At 42.1% G+C, this 22,582-nt stretch overlaps 1 protein-coding gene across 1 annotated transcript; it reads right to left on the reverse strand.

Annotated features, from left to right (window-relative positions):
- Window positions 1-1,582: 1,582 nt before the first annotated feature.
- Window positions 1,583-22,500, reverse strand: pigl (phosphatidylinositol glycan anchor biosynthesis, class L). Its single transcript, XM_084169979.1, has 7 exons — window positions 21,965-22,500; window positions 21,308-21,407; window positions 10,357-10,447; window positions 6,357-6,424; window positions 4,557-4,588; window positions 2,901-3,034; window positions 1,583-2,203 (listed from the first exon to the last, which is right to left on the reverse strand). The coding sequence occupies exons 1-7, from the start codon at window positions 22,275-22,277 to the stop codon at window positions 2,075-2,077; spliced, it is 867 nt and encodes a 288-aa protein (XP_084026105.1). The 5' UTR covers window positions 22,278-22,500; the 3' UTR covers window positions 1,583-2,074.
- Between the last annotated feature and the right edge of the window lie 82 nt (window positions 22,501-22,582).

Genomic DNA, 22,582 nt, shown 5'->3' on the forward strand with positions numbered 1-22,582 from the left:
ATTCCCCAGACCTTCTGGTTTTCGACTGCGAGTATGGTCTGCAACATTTCAACAGTGATCCATTACAGATACGGTTAACTGCTACAGCAATAGAAAGGGCAGGCTATAATCCTGAGACCTGAAAAAAAAAGTGTTGGATTATTATTTTTTGTTTGGGGTGAAAGAAAAATGTTACCAAGAAAAGATGTTACAAAATATAATGTATATTTTATTTTATGTGCAAAATTGTCCTCTGTAGTGGTCATTAGGACGTAAATATGAACAAATTTACATGGAGTCAATGGGTACAGTAGGTGAAATACATAGTTGTGGCATCTGGGTGTCCACTAGAGGACATTTCTTGATAAACTCATATTTAGCTCTTATTTAATGTGAAAACATTATTACACAGTCCTGACGACTCACTTCACTATTCCTGAGATATAAATTTACTAGAAACAATTTGAATATCAAACTCACAAAAATACAATTCATAATTACACACACTTCTTTTCAAATGTCCATAAAATGAACCAGGAAGATAAAGTTGTCAAGGTCACACCCCCACACATGATATCATTGAAAAGCCCAGAATGTCCTCTCAAATGGACAACAGGACTTAATACAGTGGCTTGTATGGCCTCAGAGATACGGACCAAGAACTGATGTCCACTAGAGAGGAAAAAATGAATTGCTGGGTCTTAGGAGGATAAACATTGCAAATCTGGAGCCCCAATTTATAGTGATGGAGAATTGGAGATACAGGTTTGAGAATGAGCAAAAAAAAAGGAAACTGTGCTGGTTTGGCTTGGACAAGGCTTACTTACTTACTGATCAAATTACAAAACCTCTGTAGAAACTGTCTTGATTCTTTTACAATCATATTGCTATTACGGAATTATAACTTACTGACCATGTTCATCACAATATGACTCATTCTGGTTTCTTTATCTAGCTGTAGCATCTGCACCAAGAAGCAAAACCATCATTTCATTGTGCCAGAAAATCAGTTTACCCTATTACAGGTAATACAACATTTTTACAGGGTGAAGTTTGGTAATAACTCTACCAGATTAGTCAATTTGATGTTAATTTGGTTAATTTCTTGTTTTAGGGTTTGGAGAATATTAACACATACACATTTAATACACACATTGGCAAGCACACATTTTGTAGTATTTGTGGAGTCCAGAGTTTCTTCACCCCACGTTCCAATCCAGATGGATATGGTAAGGACAACCAGTAGCAAACACAGTAGCAGTCATGTTTGCCTTTGCTTATTATTAAAACCTGAAATATGCCCTGTATTGTTGTTTGTGGTAAAACGGTGAGGATAGCATTGGATTAGAGTGTCTCGCATGCATGAAACTGAGCCAAAAGGTTTGTGTGTGTGTGTGTGTTTGTTCCCACCCCAGGCATAGCTCCACACTGTTTGGACCCAGGTACTGTACACAGTGTGACAGTAGAGAAGTTCTGTGGGCAGAAGTATGAGGAGACCATGAAGAACCACCCGAATATCAGAGACTTGTCCAAGCCTGTAGCACACACACACAGCTGAGATCAAACACAGTCCCTTATTGTGTTATAACTGAGACAACTTTTTCTAAATCAAATTAACTTTATTGGTTCATCAACAATTTGAACATTTGTTCTAACTTTTGTACATCATTTCCAAAAATAAAAATACCAAACCTACCCTGTTTGGATACAATCAATGTCTATGTATTCACATTTTTCTTACATTTGTCAAATTCACTATTCATTTACAGTGTCAGTATATGTCAACATTCTTACAGCAAACGGAGAATAATAGTGTATTAAGAATCATAAGTAAACTGTTCCCAACTAACAATGTTGGCAATGACAGGAAGATAAACTTTAATAATGTATTTCCTTCAACAACAAAAAGTTAGAAAAATACAATATCTACATTCAATCAATAGGTAGGTCTGAATATATCAGTGCTATGAGATCAATAATTTGAATATGTCAGAAGAGGCAAAACATATAAAAAGATGTGCAAACTGATTACAGTAAGATTAACAAACCCAAGTAACAGTGTTCTCAGAAGATTAATCAGGAACCTCATTTTTGACTAATATATCTTCAGATTCTTTGGTCCTTGATTAATAACTTGGAATGTGTTGATAATCATGTAGCGTGAAAACCAAATGTACAGGTAACGAAACCACAGGAGTTGAGTACGGTGACAGAGCATGGCCCTCTGGTGAATAGAAAGGAGAGGAGTTTATTAGAGTTAGAGAAGATTGTCAGACAACCCTCGCTGGACATCAGTCATTACAGACATAGAGTGAGGCATGTATATAAACAGCATTGGGATTTCCAACCGCAATTGTGTAAGACGATCCCTAAGCTTGTGTACATACAGTGAAAGTCCTCGCTCCCTCTCTGAAAGTGAAATTAGTTCTCAACACCTGAATTGACTGGTACTGGCACTGCGTACATGTAATGTATTTCCCTATAAATACTGATGCAAGGTAAAAACATGAAGTTCTCCAGCAGTTATAATCAATTTGTATGTCTGTAATGACTGATGTCCAGCGAGGGGTGTCTGACAATTTTCTCTAACGCTGATAGATCAATATTTATAGTGAAATACGCTACATGTACGCAGTGCCAGTACCAGTCAAGTCAGATGTTGAGACCTAATTTCACTTTCATAGAGAAAGAGAGAGCGAGGACTTTCACTGTTTGTACACCGAGCTTAGGGATCGTCTTATACACTTGCGGATGTAAATCCCAATGCTTTTTTTATACGTCTCACTCTAACTATACATCTAGTAGGCTATTACATGTATTAATGACGTTTGTCCCATAATAACAGGAAAAGAGATGATAGTGGAACTGGTGTAACATTTGTCTATTTCATGCCTGATAGTATAGGCTGATGACAGGCTCACCTTAGCTTGGCCGTAGCCCTTTGAGCCTATGATGCAGCAGAGATCTGATGGGAGGAGCCAGCTGATAGGCAGCTCCAGGAAGGATAGGTACTTCCTGAGGACACCAATGGTCGACAGAGAGAGGAGACTGCAGTCTGTGGGAGAATGGAGAATCCTAGCCTAGTTAGTGTACTTTTTTTGCAATTTACATCTCACCCAGAAAGTCAATGGAAAAACACAGATAATTTACAGGGTTTACATAACATAAATGTAGAATAATTAGTGTGTTGAAGTCTTGGAGACAAAGATGGGGATAATATGGAAAGACAAGCCATATTTCGAGTGGAGGCAAATATGACCAGACAGGAAATTAAGCTACTAGCAAAGAGTTACTGTGGGTTTGTACAGTCATATTGTCCGATGTTTTTGGGAGACTTGGATATCTACAGTAAATGGTTCATGGGGCAAAAGAGGCTTTGGGTAAACTGGTGAAAACGAGAGGGGATTATAGTATGCAACTGTGTGAACAGGCTTTAGAATCACATTGAGATTTCTTTCTCTCTCCCCCTCTCAACACTGAATACAGAGTACCAATGTGATAGCACACTCATGTACGGTAAGGTCTGGGTGTGGCATGTTCACATCTAATCAACTATTGCAATAGAAACCATCCCTCTCTCAACAATGCTCATCACTGGATGAAATGGTCCTGGCTGAAATGTAATCAATAGGTTGATTTCACATCCTATTGTAATGGAAAGGTGTTCTGTCTCGTCTGCTGTAGATGATGGGAAAGGAGGACATGGTACAGAGTGTTAAATGGTCTTGTTTGTGTCCTCCTTTTGATCAGGACAGTGCCACTCTAAAGGTCTCAGAACGTCACTTAAAACATGCTATATTTTCTAGTGTGAGCCATGATGTGGCACAGTAATACAGTACAACTTCTTCATTTACAAGATCTAGACAGCGGGGGTCAAGGGTCGGAATGATATGTAAGAGGAAGGTTTAGAGCAGACTTCAGGGAGGGAGGCAGATTCATCTTGGCCAAGAGGGAGTTAACTAGGGGAAAAAAACATGAGATGATGAAGAGAGAGTGAGAGAGATCTGCCCAGCTGCTACATTAAGAGGGATTTAAAAGTTTGACCCTGGCCTGGCCTGAGCGGTGCAACACTTTAGGAGGGGCTGTGACGATGTGGCTCCACTATCTTACAAAGGCCAAAGCCATGATGAGTTGGAGGAAACAAGTGTAACAGAGGAGGGAGGGTGTTGTTAATGGGAATAGATTCACATCCAGCCGGGAGAAAGGGACAAATGGTGGCAGTGATAAAGGGGAGTGATTTTCAGTTAAAGCACTGGGTGATAGTTTGTTGTGTCCCTACAGCCACCAGCTGACTGAGAAGTGCAAGTGACACACACTAATCTCAACACTAGATGGCGGTCTTTGCCAAGGCTCCAGTTACTCTGCTTTAGGATCACTTCTCTCTTCTTGTCCTTATGAGTTTATAAGTGTCCCAGTTTGGACTCCATTTACCATCATGTCATGTAACTGATGCAAATGTTTTTAGGTGTATAGTTTATAATAGGCTAAATACCTTACCAGGCTGATAATGATTATCCGAATACATGTATTTGAGAAGTGCTTGGTCAAATAAAAATGTAAAAGGTTAAAATACTTGCCATCTGGTATGTTCCCAATGGAAGCCAGATAGCTGTTGGTAGAGACAAGCAACAACAAAAAAAATACAGTAGTTATTGGAGGTCTAAGCACACACAAACTTTGACTTGCAAGAAAATCCTACAGATAGGCCTACTTGCTTTTCCCCCAGGTTTTCCTATGAGACAAATAGTTACTTACAATTTGGAAAGTGAACTAATTACACTGCCAGTTCAGGGCAGTGAAAAAGTTTGTGGGTGTGAACCATAGACAATCATTTTCAGGACACAGTATGGCCCTTCCAGCCATATTAGACCCAAAGGTTCAGTTTCTCTGGCCACAGCAGCAAGGCAGCAAAGTAGCCTGTCAAATGTTAGGAAGAGGATAATATGCAATTGGGAATGGTTGTCTCCTCAATTATTGATGATGGTGAGGGAATTGAGATGGTAATAGCAGCAGTAACAACCTGCTGATGTGTTCTAATGAATTGTCATGTGGTTCATGATAACGGTCTCTGGATGTTCAATGTCACATTCCACACTCGCTACAGTAACCCTCCCTCTCCTCTCACACTGTCATCACGGTCTGAAAGCTAGAGAACATTTCACTTCTCCTCTTTCCTGTTCAGTCTAAGCTCTCACTGGAGAATTAAACCAAGTTAACAAAATACCGATGGCTTTCTAAATTCACTTGCACAACGTTTTTTTAAATAAAATTGTGCCCATCACTTGTGAGTTTAAGTCGAATGCGAATCATGGGATATGATCTGGACAACACAACACACTCATCCTCTCAGACACGAGATGAAGTCTGGGTGTTGGAGGAGAGCCAGCGAGGCTCAGCTCAGAGAGGAAGAGACCAAGCAGGCAGCACTAGTCAATGAACACATATGTTCTGTTCACTCACTGTACTACACTGTAGTGTAGCTACACATCACAATAATCTCGGAAGGAACTCAGAACCAAATCTCTTGTGCGCACTGGCCAGCTCCTCGATTTGTAACATTTATTCCAGTCTATCATGAGAGACTGTGATATGACCAAACACAAAAACATTCATTTCATTTGATTTCACAACAGTCTGATGCAACTGTTGGACTGGTGTCCTCTTCAGTTCTCCAGACCACAGCGATCCTCCTCTCTCCTCCCTACTCTTCTCATCTAGTTCTCCTCCCTCCTCTCTTCAGGACGTGATTTCCTGTGGGTTTCTGAGAGCAGGGCCATCTGCAGATCCAGTGGTGGAGTGTGGGTTTGGATGACCTCTCAAATATGCAACAGAGGAATCATGCAAAACAGTGTGTGTGTGTTTTTGAATGTGTGTGTGTATGTGTGTTTGTTTGTTTGTAGGGGAGTGGGGGGAGGGGAGGTTGATGTGTGCTGGGATGTTTAGCATGTATGTTTTATAATTATGCAGTATAGGAATGTAGCCTACAGGGCTGGTTTATTGTCCAGGTTCTGGCCTGGATCTGTGGACAATATGTGTTTCCTAGAGTACATCCCTTGGGACGGCATGTGCTTTCCACAAACGGATCAAAAACGGCATATACAATAAAATTGTTCTGTTCACTGGACCACACGCTGACACGTGTGGTCCTCTGTAGCTCAGCTGGTAGAGCACGGCTCTTGTAACGCCAAGATAGTGGGTTCGATCCCCGGGACCACCCATACACAAAAATGTATGCACGCATGACTGTAAGTCGCTTTGGATAAAAGCGTCTGCTAAATGGCATATTATTATTATTATTATTATTATAAAATCTAAAGGACACACGTGTCAGCCTTACAATGACGGACAGTGTTTAAAGGACATAGTCTAGCTCGTACCTGACAGCCTTGTAGATGGCAGTGTGATTGCTATGGCCACTCACTCCCCTTCCATCGAAGGTCAGCACCTGAAACAACAACAATATTCATTTGAAGATACTTTATGCCATAACATAAGACAGCTATCAAATATCAATGTGAAATGTTGGCTACATGCAAAATAAAGAGATAAATGTTCTCTCTGTCTGGTTAATGGAGGTTGTCTTGAATGTCTGTCTCTGCCTGCCTCCCAAATGGCACACTATTTCCTATATAGTGCAGTCCTTTTGACCAGAGCCCTATGGGCCCTGGTCAAAAGTCGTGCACTAGAATAGGGTGCCATCTGGGACTCAAACTGACAGCAGAATGCAGCTTGGCAGGAGACAACTGATATTTAAGAGCCCTTTTCTGCCTGCATGCCTGTTCACCAGAGAACCAGGGGAGAAAGCAGGTCAAAGGGAAAGAAAAATAACATGACTAAAGACGCAGCAGTTTTTGAGTGAGGCAGAGGATAAATGTACCATTATTATGCCCCTGAAACCTAACATAAAGGAGGCCACCACACACCTTCTAACCCAGAGCAGGGTCATCCCTTGCCATTTACTGGCCTGAGGGAGACATTTTACATCTGCCAGAGTTGACTTGGAAGAGCCAAAATATAATTACATGTACAAACACCAGTTTCTGGAAATATTAGTTGTTGCCAAACCGAACAGATAATAAAAATGGCTTCCAAGAGGGGCGAGAGGTGGATATCTGCTTTAACTCTTTCTTTGCTTGTTCTAGGCTTAGACTTACATGATAAAAACTAACAGCAGTAAAACAATAGGAATATGTTATATTATGGGAAAGGTGGAAAACTTTAAATTTCTGTAGTCTCTTTTCTGATTTAGTTAATCTTTGTGCATAATCCCGAACAGCTGGCAAGTGTCTTCACTGACATTTTCAACCTCTCCCTGACCGAGTCTGTAATACCTATAGTTGAAGTCGGAAGTTTACATACACCTTAGCCAAATACATTTAAACTCAGTTTTTCACAATTCCTGACATTTAATCCTAGTAAACATTCCCTGTATTAGGTCAGTTAGAATCACCACTTTATTTTAAGAATGTGAAATGTCAGAATAATAGTAGAGAGAATGATTTATTTCAGCTTTTATTTCTTTCATCACATTCCCAGTGGGTCAGAAGTTTACATACACTCAATTAGTATTCGGTAGCATTGCCTTTAAATTGTTTAACTTGGGTCAAACTCGTGTAGCCTTCCACAAGATTCCCACAATAAATTTGGTGAATTTTGGCCCATTCCTGGTGTAACTGAGTCAGGTTTGTAGGCCTCCTTGCTCGCACACGCTTTTCAGTTCTGCCCACACATTTACTATAGGATTGAGGTCAGGGCTTTGTGATGGCCACTCCAATACCTTGACTTTGTTGTCCTTAAGCCATTTTGCCACAAATGTTGAAGTATGCTTGGGGTCATTGTCCATTTGGAAGACCCATTAGCGACCAAGCTTTAACTTCCTGACTGATGTCTTGAGATGTTGCTTCAATATATCCACATAATTTTCCTTCCTCATGATGCCATCTATTTTGTGAAGTGCACCAGTCCCTCCTGCAGTAAAGCACCCACACAGCATGATGCTGCCACCCCTGTGCTTTACGGTTGGGATGGTGTTCTTCGGCTTGCAAGCATCGCCCTTTTTCCTCCAAACATAACGATGGTCATTATGGCCAAACAGTTCTATTTTTATTTCATCAGACCAGAGGACATTTGTCCAAAAAGTATGATCTTTGTCCCCATGTGCAGTTGCAAACCGTAGTCTGGCTTTTTTATGGCGGTTTTGGAGCAGTGGCTTCTTCCTTGTTGAGCGGCCTTTCAGGTTATGTCGATATAGGACTCGTTTTACTGTGGATATAGATACTTTTGTACCTGTTTCCTCCAGCATCTTCACAAGGTCCTTTGCTGTTGTTCTGGGATTTATTTGCACTTTTCGCACCAAAGTACGTAGGCAACAATATATCCGCCACACTGACCCTCAACACAGGGGCCCCTCAGTGGTGCGTGCTTAGTCCCCTCCTGTCCTCTCTGTTCACCCACGACAGCATGGCCACGCACAACTCAAACACCATCATTACGTTTGCCGATGACACAGTGGTGGTAGGCTGGATCACCGACGACGATGAGACAGCCTACAGGGAGGAGGTCAGAGACCTGGCAGTGTGGTGCCAGGACAACAACCTCTCCCTCAACGTGAGCAAGACAAAGGGCAGAGCACGCCCCAATTCACATCGAAGGGGCTGTAGTGGAACAGGTCGAGAGCTTCAAGTTCCTTGGTGTCCACATACTAAGGACCTATCATGGTGGACCTATCATGGTCCAAACACACCAAGACAGTCATGAAGAGAGCACGACAACGTCTATTCCCCTTCAGGAGGCTGAAAAGATTTGGCCTGGGTCCTCAGATCCTCAAAAAGTTATGCGGCTGTCCCCATAGGAGAACCCTTTTTGGGAAGGGTTCTACCTGGAACCAAAATAAGTTATTCAAAGGGTTCTCCTATGGGGACAGCTGAAGAACCCTTTTTGTTTCTAGATAGCACCTTTTTTTCTAAGAGTGTATACCAGGCGGTGTCAGAGGAAGGCCCAAAAAATGGTCAAAGACTCCAGCCACCCAAGTCATAGACTGTTCTCTCTGCTACTGCACGGCAAGCGGCACCGGAGCGCCAAGTCTGGGACCAAAAGGCTCCTTAACAGCTTCTACCCCTAAGCCATAAGACTGCTGAACAGATAATCAAATGGCTACCCAGACTATTATTGTATTCTTATTATTTTGCACTGACTCTCTTGCACAGGCTCAATGTACACTCACTGGACTCTAACCATACACTCACACATACTACACTGACACTCCAACACACACACACTGCTGCTACTCTGTTTATTATATATGCATAGTCACTTTTCCCCCTACCTACATGTACATATTACCTCAACTAACCCGTACCCCTGCACATTGACTCGGTACCGGTAACCGTTGTTTATAGCCTCGCTATTGTTATTTTATTGTGATAGTATTTTTCCTTTCATTTATTTAGCTAAATGTTCTTACTTACCTTTGAAAACGTTGCATTGTTGGTTAAGGGCTCGTAAGTAAGCATTTCACAGTAAGGTCTACTACACCTGTTGTATTCGGCGCATGTGACAAATACAATTTGATGGGTTAGAAATATCCATCCAACTGTTTTGTAGTCTGATCAAAATAAAAAACAGATCAGTGGGATAGCCTACAGTGAGCTGTTTGGTTTTGAGGGAAATTGCTAGCATCCTGCTGTGCACTCTCCTGCTTAATTGTTAATCTGAGAAAGCAGACAGACTGGGTTCAGCTTTTGTCAAAATACTAATGGTTGCGGACGGACATGAAAGAAGAAAAAATAAGTTAAGATCTCAATTCCCAAATTCCTTTTTGTAAATTTCCTGGAACGTCTTTGTGCGGATGATAGAAATCTGGGAGTAAACATGCCGACAGTGACCAGAGCTCCAACCGCCACAATCATATTCTGCTGCTGCAGACAGCAGCCATGTTGTTTCTAAGAGATAACATGTGGCCTGGTCCTAGATCTGTTTGTGCCGTCTTGCCAACTCCTATGCTCATTGCCATTATTTGGCATGACAATGACTAAAGGAGTTGGCAAGACAGACAGCACAAACTGATCTGGGATCAGGCTAGTTTACATGTAAGGCCGTAAATACAAAGAAAGGAAGAGGTGACCCTCTTTCAGTTCATTATCAGTGGAGCTTGGGAAGCCTGTGAGAGACATACACAGATACAAAAGACTATTGACAATGGCCAGAAGACTGTGGTGCCAAAACTGTCTATACAAATAATCTAGTATTTTCAGTATGGTTTCGTTAGAAAATCACTCACAGGAGAAAAAAGTGATTCAATCAATCAGATACAGTACAGTATAGAATTGGCTACTTGATAAATAATAGTGAGATTCAGTGATTAGTTGATCATCATACCAGGTTGATGGAGTGTGCTCTGATGTGCTTCAGGATTAGAGAGGAGGCCATTGAGATGCTCCATTCTACGTTGGGGTCGTCTGGCAGTTCTCTGAAAGATGAAGAGGGGAAGACAGAGTTACAGTGGGGCTCTGGTTGAAAGTAGTGCACTATATCGGGAATAGGGTGCCATTTGGGACAATGTTAAAACTGCCTGAGGCCTATGTAGGTACGTCACCCTTCTCTGCCTGGCTAGACTACTGCAGCACACCAACCAACCAAAACAGTAGCCTGACTTCAATTCAACAAAATGGTGGGCCAGTTTTAGATTGAAAAAACAGTTTTTGCCTGTGAACCACACTGCTGCATTTAGAATATGTAGCCTACTACTTACAATGCAAAAGATTTACACACTGAGCACACTGGACCCAACCTTTGAAAAGGTTATTTATTTTAGAATGTATGCCAGCCAGGGTAAACTGTGGCTGGAGGTTAGGGGTCAGTGGGGCCTTAGTACCCTGTTCAACTGAATCTACTACAGCACAGGGAAAACAAAGAACATGTATGACACACACACACACACCCCCTTGGGTTCAAAAAGTATTCAACATCTTTCAAATACATTATCTGTGATTGATTGAGCTTTCCTGGCACAATGAAACCAATGGAAGTGCAAATGCCGCCCATCTGGTACTGGAGGCAGACAATCAAATGGTCATAGTATTTAAAATATTTAAAATACTATTTGGATCCAGGTCTGCATCCCACACTCCCTGAGCTACTCAAGTGTGTCCATTAGACAACCTGATCACTCAACACACCAACTATCTATGGAGGGGTCACTCATGCTGATCACTCTCACAGCTTTCTTCACCTCTCTCTTTCGCACACTCTTTCCCTCTCTCTCTTGCTCCCTCTTTCATTCTCTCTCGGTTACTCTCATTCCTCTTTCATTCCCTCTCTCCCCCCTCTCTTTCCCTCCAGAGACATCAAACATTAAAAAGTGAGAGAGAGAGGGAGAGAGAGCGAGGCAGTGGAGCATGTTGAGAGTGATTCAGACACACTTGGGTCGGGGCAGTTCAGATGAAAACAAAGTCCTGAGGGCTTCATTAGAAAGGCGGGCTGAAGCAGTAGTGCTCTCCCTCTCACACAGAGGTTAACCATTTCTCTGCTAGTTACATGTTGATCTGACCCACAACAAGAATAAGAGGTTTGACTGGTGCAAAATGGATGCATATGGCTAATAGAAGGCATGATGACATTTGACTTGGTTAAAAAACAACACCACAGCTCAACGTCTGGCAAGCAGATGAATGAGAGAGAGACGGGGGGGGGGGGGGGGTAGACACTGGACAAAGAGCAATGACCTGATGTCTTGCACATTTTGAGATTGGGGTGGGTGGCGGAGGTTATGGGGTAGAGGGTGAATAGAGGTCGTCCCACCTCCCCCTTGGTTCATAACAATGGGGCAGGACAGTTGTGCCTGTGGAGGGACGTGATGGATCAGGACACAAATCAAACGCCTGCCAGGGCTATGGGGGTCAGGCCTGAAGGGTGCTGTATCACAGGGGTGGGGGGGCATGGGGAATATTAGGGTTGAAGTAGTCTGCACTCCTACTGCATTAGTAGGATTTCTAATTATGGTCATATTCTCTGGTTGCAAAGGCGTGAGACGTCAAAAAATAATATTCGGCTTCATAACTACATCTCCATTAACAAGACATGTAAACAACACCAAAACACATCATCAACTTTAAACCTCACATACCCTTCACAGCGAACAGCTATTGTTTATTTGTTGTCAAATTTAGCTTTGAAGTGCAACTGTAACTTATTGTTCTTCTTCCATAAGCCTGGTTGAAAAGAAAAGAAGATTCAGTTTTTACCCTGGCAACCGTAGCTAAGCAAAAGAAGAAAAAATAGAAGAAAAATTAACAAAAGACAGATGATCTACCTGACCTTTCCTCAAGCGGGATGCAGTGAGCTTCGCTATGGCAACAGTGCCAAACGCCCTAGAGTAACCTCCCCTTCCCCGTTCCTAGCCCCACTCCTGCAGCTTTGCATGTGGATGTCTAATTGCTTGCAGGCATCTGGATGCAGTGGTTGAACTTTGGCCCAGTAGACTAGAGGGGCTGTGGGACAGACTGACAGACAGCACTTTCCTTGTTTAGTCTGGTCACATGGGCCAGCCAGAGGCCTAGGATACTGCCAGGCAAGCTCAGGCTCCTGTCCCCACTGTCAGGTTTATAGGGCATGCTGGGAAAACGCTGAGACACACCACTGCCTGGTTAACTCCTTCACGGCACACTGACCTTACATGAACACAAAATGTCTTCTATAAAAGAAAACACACTGCAATATTTAATTTACTTAGGAACCATGGGAAGTCTAGCATATTCTAAATTGACTGTTACACAATAGGCCTATGTGTTTTGTTAAATTATATATTTTACAGAGAGGATGATAGGCTGTGATTTTACTTTCAATATGTCTACAAATGTTTATTTGTACTCTTATACTGGAGCACCAAGTCTAGGTCCAAAAGGCTTCTTAACAGCTTCTACCCCCAAGCCATAAGACTCCTGAACAGCTAATCATGGCTACCCAGACTATTTGCATTGTCCCCCCCACCCTCTTTTACGCTGCTGCTACTCTCTGTTTATTTTCTATGCATAGTCACTTTAACTTTACCCACATGTACATATTACCTCAATTACCTCAACTAACCGGTGCCCCTGCACATTGACTCTGTACCGGTACCCCCTGTATATAGCCTCCCTACTGTTCTTTTATTGCTGCTCTTTAATTATTTGCAATTTTTAACTTCTCTCTGTTTTTACTTAACACTTTCTTAAAACTGCATTGTTGGTTAAGGGCTTGTAAGTAAGCATTTCACTGTAAGGTCTACACTGGTTGTATTCGGCGCATGTGGCAAATACAATTTGATTTGATTTGATAGGCTTATATGTATTTAAGCTTAAAACAGCTCTAGCAAATACAGTGTTCAGTCAGATAAGGGCTGCTACGCAACAACAAAAAACGTCTCAATATACACACACATTATTTACTATAAGCTCCATTATATCACTTTATCGCCCCCATCCAAAATAGACAAGTGTGCCCTTAAGACGATGGAGTGTTTCAACCATCAACAGACTATTTTGGACTACTATTCTCCCCCATATGTGGTGACTGTGATTGCATTGACAGTAGACCAGGACAGGGCAGTGTGCTGAGTGGCTGACATGGGAACACAGTGAGGGGTCAGTGCCAGGGCTGGCACCACTCACCACTAGATTCTCTGTCAGTCCTCAGTGTGTGTGTGTGTACATGTATGTGCATGTGTGTGCGCGTGTGTGGTGGTGTGTGTGTTTCTCTTAGTCCTCGGCTCTGCTGTGCCAGCAGCCAGTAAATCAGCCAGAGCTATTTTCACCACCAGATCGATGTATAATTAAACACAGTGGGGGAGGATGATGCTCCGACTCTACTCTGACATGACTCCTGCACTCTCTTAACTCTTACTGGATACCAAAACAACAAGTTGGCTAGGACACTTTAAAGTTTATATCCTACCCAACTATCAGGGTCAGGGTCATCTTCCTTAGGAAATACAGTATCTACTTGGTGGAGGGACGCCTCAGGAGCAAATGAAGCAGGTCACTGAAGTTAGTCACATCTGCAGAAGTTAGAAAACAGTGAGTTGTCTGTCTCAAATGGCTCCCTATTCCCTATAAAGTGCACTACTTTTGACCGAGGCCCATTGGTATCTTGTCAAAAGTAGTGCACTTTATTGGGAATAGGGTACCATTTGGGATGCATCTATAGAGTCACTGCTGTAGTCAGCCAGAGGGAAGACTACAGTACAGTGTGCTCAAGGCCAATGAATAATGGAATAATGGGTTGTGTGGGAGTGGATGAACTTCTGCTGGGACCGACAAGCGCTCTCTCTCTCACGTTGTGCAGGGAGTGGACAGAGTGAATGGAGGTCGCGCCAGTGCAGAGGATCGGGCTCAGATCAGGGCTGATCAACAAAAGCCATGCCCCATGATGCACTAGGGCCCAGCCCAGAGACTGTCAACACAGCTGTCCTATTCATTAAGGTCTGATGAGGATGAGGGCCAGCCAGTCAGCCAGACATCTGATCATATCACAGTACCACTGAATGACTGACTAGAAGAGAGGCAGAACACTGACTGACTGGGGGGGAGGGAGGAGAAAGAGAGAGAGGACAGCATGCTCCATTTAGGATACACATGCCTCACATGATGGTGCAGAATAAAATCTGATTTTTTTGGGATAATGCATTTATGAATTTTTGCTAGACTTTGTAGATTTGTTATCAATGTCCACATATCAACATATCAAACAAACAGGACACTCTTGATTCAGATGCATGGGCTATTTTACACCTTGGCAAAAGCCTTCCCATTTCATGGCTGCCTGCAAAAGGAGAATTGGCCTTTATGGCTGCACTGAGGCAATAAAACAACAACAGGAAGACTAAAAGGAGGAGCTACTCAATTGAATAAAGCCTACAACAGAGCAAAATGTTACAACAAACGGACTAAACAAGTAAGAGATCCAGCATAAAGACAATGATGAAACCCTATTTTATGGTGAATGTGTGAACTCAGTGTTATAAGAAGGGATGGGAAGGATGGAGGTTGGAGGTGTGGCACTGAGCCTAAAGCATTAGTGATGGCATCATTGGTTGGACGGCAGTTACTAATCCAACAGTCACCTCATTCTGAATCTGAGGTGGACAAAGGCACACGCACGTAGTAAGAGGGTTTTAGGGTTAATTTAGGGCAGGGCACTGCTGTGTGTACACAAGCCTCCCTCAGTGACACCATTGTTCTACCTCTCTCTGTTAGTCAGCTAACAGACCAGCTCCTCTGGAATGACGTATCACTTTATTAGTTCACATCAACATGAAAACTGAGACGACCCAGAGGAAGTACATGTACATCTGCACACACTTGTCTCAAGATACTGACAATGTACTGTAGCCAAGCTGAGGCCAAACATTTACAGAAAAAATAAAAACATATCACAGTGACCTAGATTGGGAGGCTGAAATGTGAAGGGCTCAGAGCCGTGCCAAAATCCCATGGTCCTTAGCAGTTGGCTTCAGCAGACAAGGGAGGAGGGGAAGAGAGAAAAAAAGTGTGTGAGAGAGAGAGAGAAAGAAAATGTGTGAGAGAGAAAGAGAGTGAGAGAATGTGGGGGTAGGGGTAGTGATCTTACAGAGTAGTTTAGGGGGTGTGTCTTTTTGGCAAACACCAAAAAAACAGGAGGGAAAGTGGGCTGTCAGCCACTAGTACAAGGTGAGGGTCATAGCATAAGGGGTGTAGTGTAGAGTTCAGCGCACACTAACACACACACACACTTACAGCGCTGACTCAGATCAAAGTTCATCCATCTATCAGTGTGCACAAGATTATAAAATGGAGAGTGAGGAAGTGAGAGGTTGAGGTTATGAAATGTCAACAATGTACTGCAGGGCAGACAATCTGGGCATGCTGCCATCTTAATACTGCCAGTTCCAGGTCGAGCTCGCATGCCACTCCTGTCCTGGCGAACTGCGGTGCGTAATCTCACGCGGCATACAGACCTGTTCTGTTCTGTTCTGAGAACCTCCACAATTTCCTGGTACAGCCACTGGGGTTTGTCCACAGAAAGGTCTCCTACTATTTATTTCCACCCTCAACTTTTTCCCCGTAATGTGAGCACTTTTGAACACAACACCTACCCGCTGTCTGGGCTGAGAAGTCAGTGATTATAGCCAGCGGTCTGTTCCAGAGGATTGTAAACCTTGCAGATGCATCAACAATACTTGTAAAAACATGAGATAGCAAAACACAGAAGATTTTACAGAGCTGTAGAGTACATATCTGAAAAAGACACGGTTCAAAGTCATTAGGGATAGGGGTCAAATTTAATTTAAACACAAACCCTCCTAGTTAAAAAGTATCTAGCAATCAGAATTCAATTCTCTCTCACAGCTTTACACAACATTTCCTACAATGGGATTTTTCCCTTTCCAAGTTTCCAGGAAGTATTTCCATCACACAGTGAATAATCTATGCAGACTCAGCTTTGGCTCTAGCCAATGAAGCTGAGAACTGGCCAGGCCCTCTTGTTTGTGTCTGAAAGGGGGTGTCCAGTGGTATATGCTGAGCCCAGGGGTGGTCTGGACTCTGGACCAATACCAGCCTTGGGCTGTGTCCCAAATGTCACCATATTCCCTATACCGTGCACTACTTTGAGTTTTGACCAGAGCTGTATGGTCAAAAGTAGTGCACTAAATAGAGAATATGGTGCCATTAGGGACACAACCATGGCCTCCTTTATTAGGAGGATGATGGAGGCTTTTTTTTTTCTCTTAAGGAAAAAAACACAGCCTTCTAATTCAGCCCGTCTTCTCTTTCTTCCCATTGAACCCCAGCCATGACGCCATTGATGTTCTCATTCTCTCTGAACCACCAGAGGATTTGTCCAATGAACTCCTCGTCTACCAATTACTGGACATCATGGCACAGGAGTATTCATCGAAATGACCACTATTGGGGAAAAATAAATGATCTGGCCTGCTTAAGCCCATTTCTTGTTCATTACCAGTGAATACAATTTATCTGAGGTAAAATATTTTTCAGATACGCAACCTTTGGATGCATGTCTGGATATGTGCAGCTAGTCAGTCTACTAGCTATAAGTCTGCTGGTTAAAGGTCTATGGACATTAGCAATTGTCCATTCTAGTAACAGAAAAGGGATTCCTACTGATATACAATGGGAGGCTTACATTACTATTATTGATTATCACAGAGTAATTAGAGAGTAATTAGTACTTCAAAGTTATAAAGCTAATTCATGAGCTTTAATATACAGTGCATTCGGAAAGTATTCAGACCCCTTTACCTTTTCCACATTTTGTTATGTTACAGCCTTATTCTAAAATTGATTAAATTAATTTCTCTCTTCATCAATCAACACACAACACTCCATAATGTCAAAACTAAAACAGGTTTTTCTAAATTTACATAAGTATACAGACCCTTTGCTATGAGACTCGAAATTGAGCTCAGGTGCATCCTGTTTCCATTGATCATCCTTGAGATGTTTCTACAACTTGATTGGAGTCAGCCTGTGGTAAATTCAATTGATTGGACATGATTTGGAAAGACACACACCTGTTTATATCAGGTCCCATAGTTGACAGTGCAAGTCAGAGCAAAAACCAAGCCATGAGGTCGACAGAATTGTCCGTAGAACTCCGAGACAGGATTGTGTCGAGGCACAGATCTGGGGAAGGGTACAAAAACATTTATGTAGCATCGAAGGTCCCCAAGAACACAGTGGCCTCCATCATTCTTAAATGGAAGAAGTTTGGAACCACCAATACTCTTCCTAGAGCTGGCCGCCCGGCCAAACTGAGCAATTTGGGGAGAAGGGCCTTGGTCAGGGAGGTGACCAAGAACCCGATGGTCACTCTGACAAAGCTACAGAGTTCCTCTGTGGAGATGGGAGAACCTTCCAGAAGGACAACCATCTCTGCAGCACTCTACCAATCAGGCCTTTATGGTAGAGTGGCCAGACTGAAGCCACTCCTCAGTAAAAGGCACACGACACTCCGCTTGGAGACTCTCAGATCACGAGAAACAAGATTCTCTTTGGCCTGAATACCAAGCGTCATGTCTGGAGAAAACCTGGAACCATCCTTACGGTGAAGCATGGTGGCAGCATCATGCTGTGGGGATGTTTTTCAGCGGCAGGGACTGGGAGACTAGTCAGGATCGAGGGAAAGATGAACAGAGCAAAGTACAGAGAGATCCTTGATGAAAATCTGCTCTAGAGCACTCAGGACCTCAGACTGGGGCGAAGGTTCACCTTCCAACAGGACAACGACCCTAAGCACACACACAAATCAATACAGGAGTTGCTTCGGGACAAGTCTCTGAATGTCCTTGAGTGGCCCAGCCAGAGCCCGGACTTGAACCCGATCGAACATCTCTGGAGACCTGAAAATAGCTGTGCAGCGACTCTCCCCATCCAACCTGACAGAGCTTGAAAGGATCTTCAGTGAATAATTGGAGAAACTCCCCAAATGCAGGTGTGCCAAGCTTGTAGCGTCATACCCAAGAAGACTCAAGGCTGTAATCGCTGCCAAAGGTGCTTCAACAAAGTACTGAGTAAAGGGTCTGAACACATATGTAAATGTGATATTTCAATTTTTTATACATTTGCAAAAATGTCTAAAAACCTGTTTTTGCTTTGTCATTATGGGGTACAGTGTGTAGATTGATGTAAAGAAAAAAAACAATTTAATCCATTTTTGAATAAGGCTGTAACGTAACACAACGTGGAAAAAGTCAAGGGGTCTGAATATTTTCTGAATACACTGTATATACACAAAAAAAAATGTATGCACGCATGACTGTAAGTCGCTTTGGATAAAAGCGTCTGCTAAATGGCATATTATATTATATATTATTATATGACATAATTGATAAGAATCTAGCAGCGACTACATCTCAAATCCTCATGACATTTTCATATGAAGAAGCACTGACTTTTAATGAGCACTAAACAGTAAGCTTTGTTTATCACTTAGGTCTAAGTCACAACGTAAGTCCTAATATTCACCAATTGGTCACATAACTAATTCCTGAAAAGAAATGGTGGCCCAAATCTCATATGTTGCAGGCCTTGTGCGATTTCAGAGGGCAGAGAGAGAGTATGTCCAACAGGGGCCAACCTCTCAATGCCTCTGGGGCCTAATCATTTATGGCCCCTAGTGACAGAGTAGGCCAATACATCAGGCCAGGCTAACTAGGCTCTGTTGTGGTAAGAAAGGAGGAGTTTGATTTGTGGCTGGTTCACTGATGTTCTGACAGACACTGGGGGAGGGGGAGGGGCCAGGCCCAGCTTGATGTGCTGCTAATGGGCAGGCATGCTGGGTTCAGGGTCCTGGGCTGGCTGGAGGTAGTGCACTGCACCACACACTGCTTCTTCATGTTTGTTTTCACCATCAGCCCCTCATTTCAAAAATCACATTATTGGTTAGGCTTAATAAATTGACCATCGGTTGACTATTCTGACAAGGTTGCTTATAGACGGGTTGGTTGTTCAGCAACAAAACCGACATGTGCGCAACTATGGGGCAAAAAAAGACAGGGTTGGCTTAGATTGTTGACAATAAACTATATTTAGTCTCCAATGTTTATTGAAAACAAATACATTTGTACAATGAGCACTTGTCTCTCAAATACATCATTACAGTTGTTGGTTAGTTGGCTAGCGAATTCTTGCCATATTAGCATAGACTTCACATCAGTCAAAACACCTCAAAACATTAGGGGTGTAACAGTTCACCAAACCCACGCTTCGGTACGTATTGCGGTTTTGGGGTCACAGTTGGGTTCGGTTTCGGTACAGCAGGAAAATTAAATGCCAACAGTTACTGTAGTCATTTTTTGTTTATTTAAGAAAATACAAAGTGTTGGTATTCATTCCATGATCATGAGTCATATAATGCCTGACGAGCGCACAATCAGGAATACCAACCTTTTGTATTTCCTTAAATGAAGAAGAAGCAACAACAACACTAAATGAAAGTGCAATATGCATGTGAAATCAATATGTAAACATGGCTCAGACATTGTATAGGCCTATGCTATGTTTTCTTACTGGGTTGATGTCGGCGTAAATGTGTCAACATGTTTGAGGTGTTGACAGCTGCATAGGCTATTCTCGTTGTGCAGTGGCTACATTGTACTGTTAACTCTGTCCATCACTGTTGTAATCTTCCGGGAAGCCAAAACGTTCCCAAACTGGATATTTAAACAATGATGGAGAATTCTCCTGGTTTGTCGACCCCACCACTTGCCATCGTACAGAAGTAGTTCCTAGCTGCGCCTCACAAAAGGACAGTTTGAAATGTGCCAATTAAGATTATAATTTTCATTACAACGTGCACATAGGCAATAGTTGGACCGAACCGAGGTCCCCATATTTGTACCGATACACCTCTATAAAACATGGTATCAAGAACAAGATAAAACTAGCATGGCCCACATGGCAGCTTCTTCTCATGGTTGCTTGCCATCTGGCCATCCAGAATCACATGGCCTTCTGCCCCATTGAAGCGTGTACATTGTTTTAGTGACGTTGTCAGCTAACCCGTCTACAACTACACCGAACAAAAATATAAACACAACATGCAACAATTTCAAAGATTTTACTGAGTTACAGTTCATATAAGGAAATCAGTCAATTGAAATAAATTATATGGATTTCACATGACTGGGAATACAGATATGCATCTGTTGGTCACATATACCTTTTTTAATATGGATTTCACATGACTGGGAATACAGATATGCATCTGTTGGTCACATATACCATTTTTTTAAAGTACGCTGTCGTACACGACGATCCAGAACATCCCAAACATGCTCGATCATGCTGTTTAATCAGCTTCTTGATATGCCACACCTGTCAGGTGGATGGATTATCTTGGCAAAGGAGAAATGCTCACTAACAGAGACGTAAACAAATTTGTGAACACAATTTTAGAGAAATAAGCATTTTGTGTGTATGGAAAATGTCTGGGATCTTTATTTTCAGCGCATGAAACCAACACCTTACATGTTGCGTTGATATTTCTGTTTGGTATACAATTTTATGCTAAGCAGGCACTTCTTATTTAAAACAGCAGATTACTTTCTAAACCTAGATCCCAAACACAACATGAGTAATGTATATCCATGCCATCAATAGTTAAAGAAAATAAATGATAAGGGCATCATTGCTACTGCTACAACCTAGTAGCACCTAACAAGCATAGTAAGCCCCATCTGGCTGTTTTTAAAAGGAATGTGTGGGATTGGTTGGCCTGTATGTTCTGCTGCAGAATTACAATTGTGCCGAAGATTGCTTACTTACTAGCCTTGCTGACAGAGACTACTTACTTGCAGTCGTGTATAGTGACTCGGGAAGCTGGTATTCCCAAAACTGCACAGCTGTCTAGAAGCTCTTCTCGACGCTGGAACCCTTGATTGTAGTAATTGCCTAGGTGATTATTTGGCGAAAAGTAATTACTTTATATGTTGTCATGTAAAGGAATTGCCACATGGCTATAAAACAACATAAAGAAGGAATTAATACTTAGTTGTATAACTATTACAATACTTGGCTCTAGTAAGCCGTGTCTCTCTTCTTGTGTCAGGCATTAATTAAATTATAGTGCAGTACAAACCATTGTTATTGAACAAATGATCAGAATAGAATATGGGAGACCTAGCTATACTGACAAGTTGGTGCTGCAGCGTATTGCTATTTTCCTAGACGACTAAACTCAACTTCACAATGTCGTGTGTAATTGCGGGCCATTCTCTGGGTGCTGAAATCAGTCGTTTTTGGTAAAAATGTAGTTTTACTTTTATGTGACGTCGGAGCTCCAGTCCGCCTACAACAGTCTCCGCTCCTCCATCGTAAATCGTTGAGTTTAATCTGCTACTATTTTCCATGAAAAATTATGTAAAAGCTAGCCCTGATTGTAGGACGGAATACATAGGCTACTCAAAGGACCAATGAAAAGCAAAATCTGTTATTCATTGTAAACCCACCTTGAGATAAACACAATAGATGAACAGAGGCATTTAGTTCCACGAGTCTCAAAATTGCTGGTGCAAAGAACATGCATTCATCATCTGGATGAGCTGTTAAAAAGAGTGCTCGAACATCGCCAGTTAAATCGCTTGTTTGAGACGATTTTAATTGTTTGTCTCTACATAACATAAATCGCAACAAATGTTTACGTAACTTTGCTGAATTCTGCCAGTAGTAAATGCATTGTATCCAAACAAAGTAGGACAAAATTGCTACGAAAATTACAAGTAAATCATGCATTTTTTTTTTTTTTACCGTTCTTATAAACATTCCGTATTTTCACAATGTTTCCTGTACGAAAGGTTCCGCTACAAAAGTAAAATATTCTGCTATATTTCCTGTTTCTGGAATGTAACGTAACATTTGAATACCCCGACCATATATCATACCTATCTACAAAAAAACTCACAGGAAATTGGCGTAATCAAACGAATATCCAATGTTCTAATGATAACGTTAAATAGGCATCTGAAAGTTGCTCCTTTTCTGTTGTATGCATTTCAGTTGGATGCATCCGGTTGTTGGCAACTCCGTTAAAGGTGCATGTAAGGTGATGTTAAACAACCAACCGGTAA

Source organism: Coregonus lavaretus (assembly GCF_964263955.1).
Source record: "Coregonus lavaretus genome assembly, chromosome: 10".
Taxonomy (NCBI): domain Eukaryota; kingdom Metazoa; phylum Chordata; class Actinopteri; order Salmoniformes; family Salmonidae; genus Coregonus; species Coregonus lavaretus.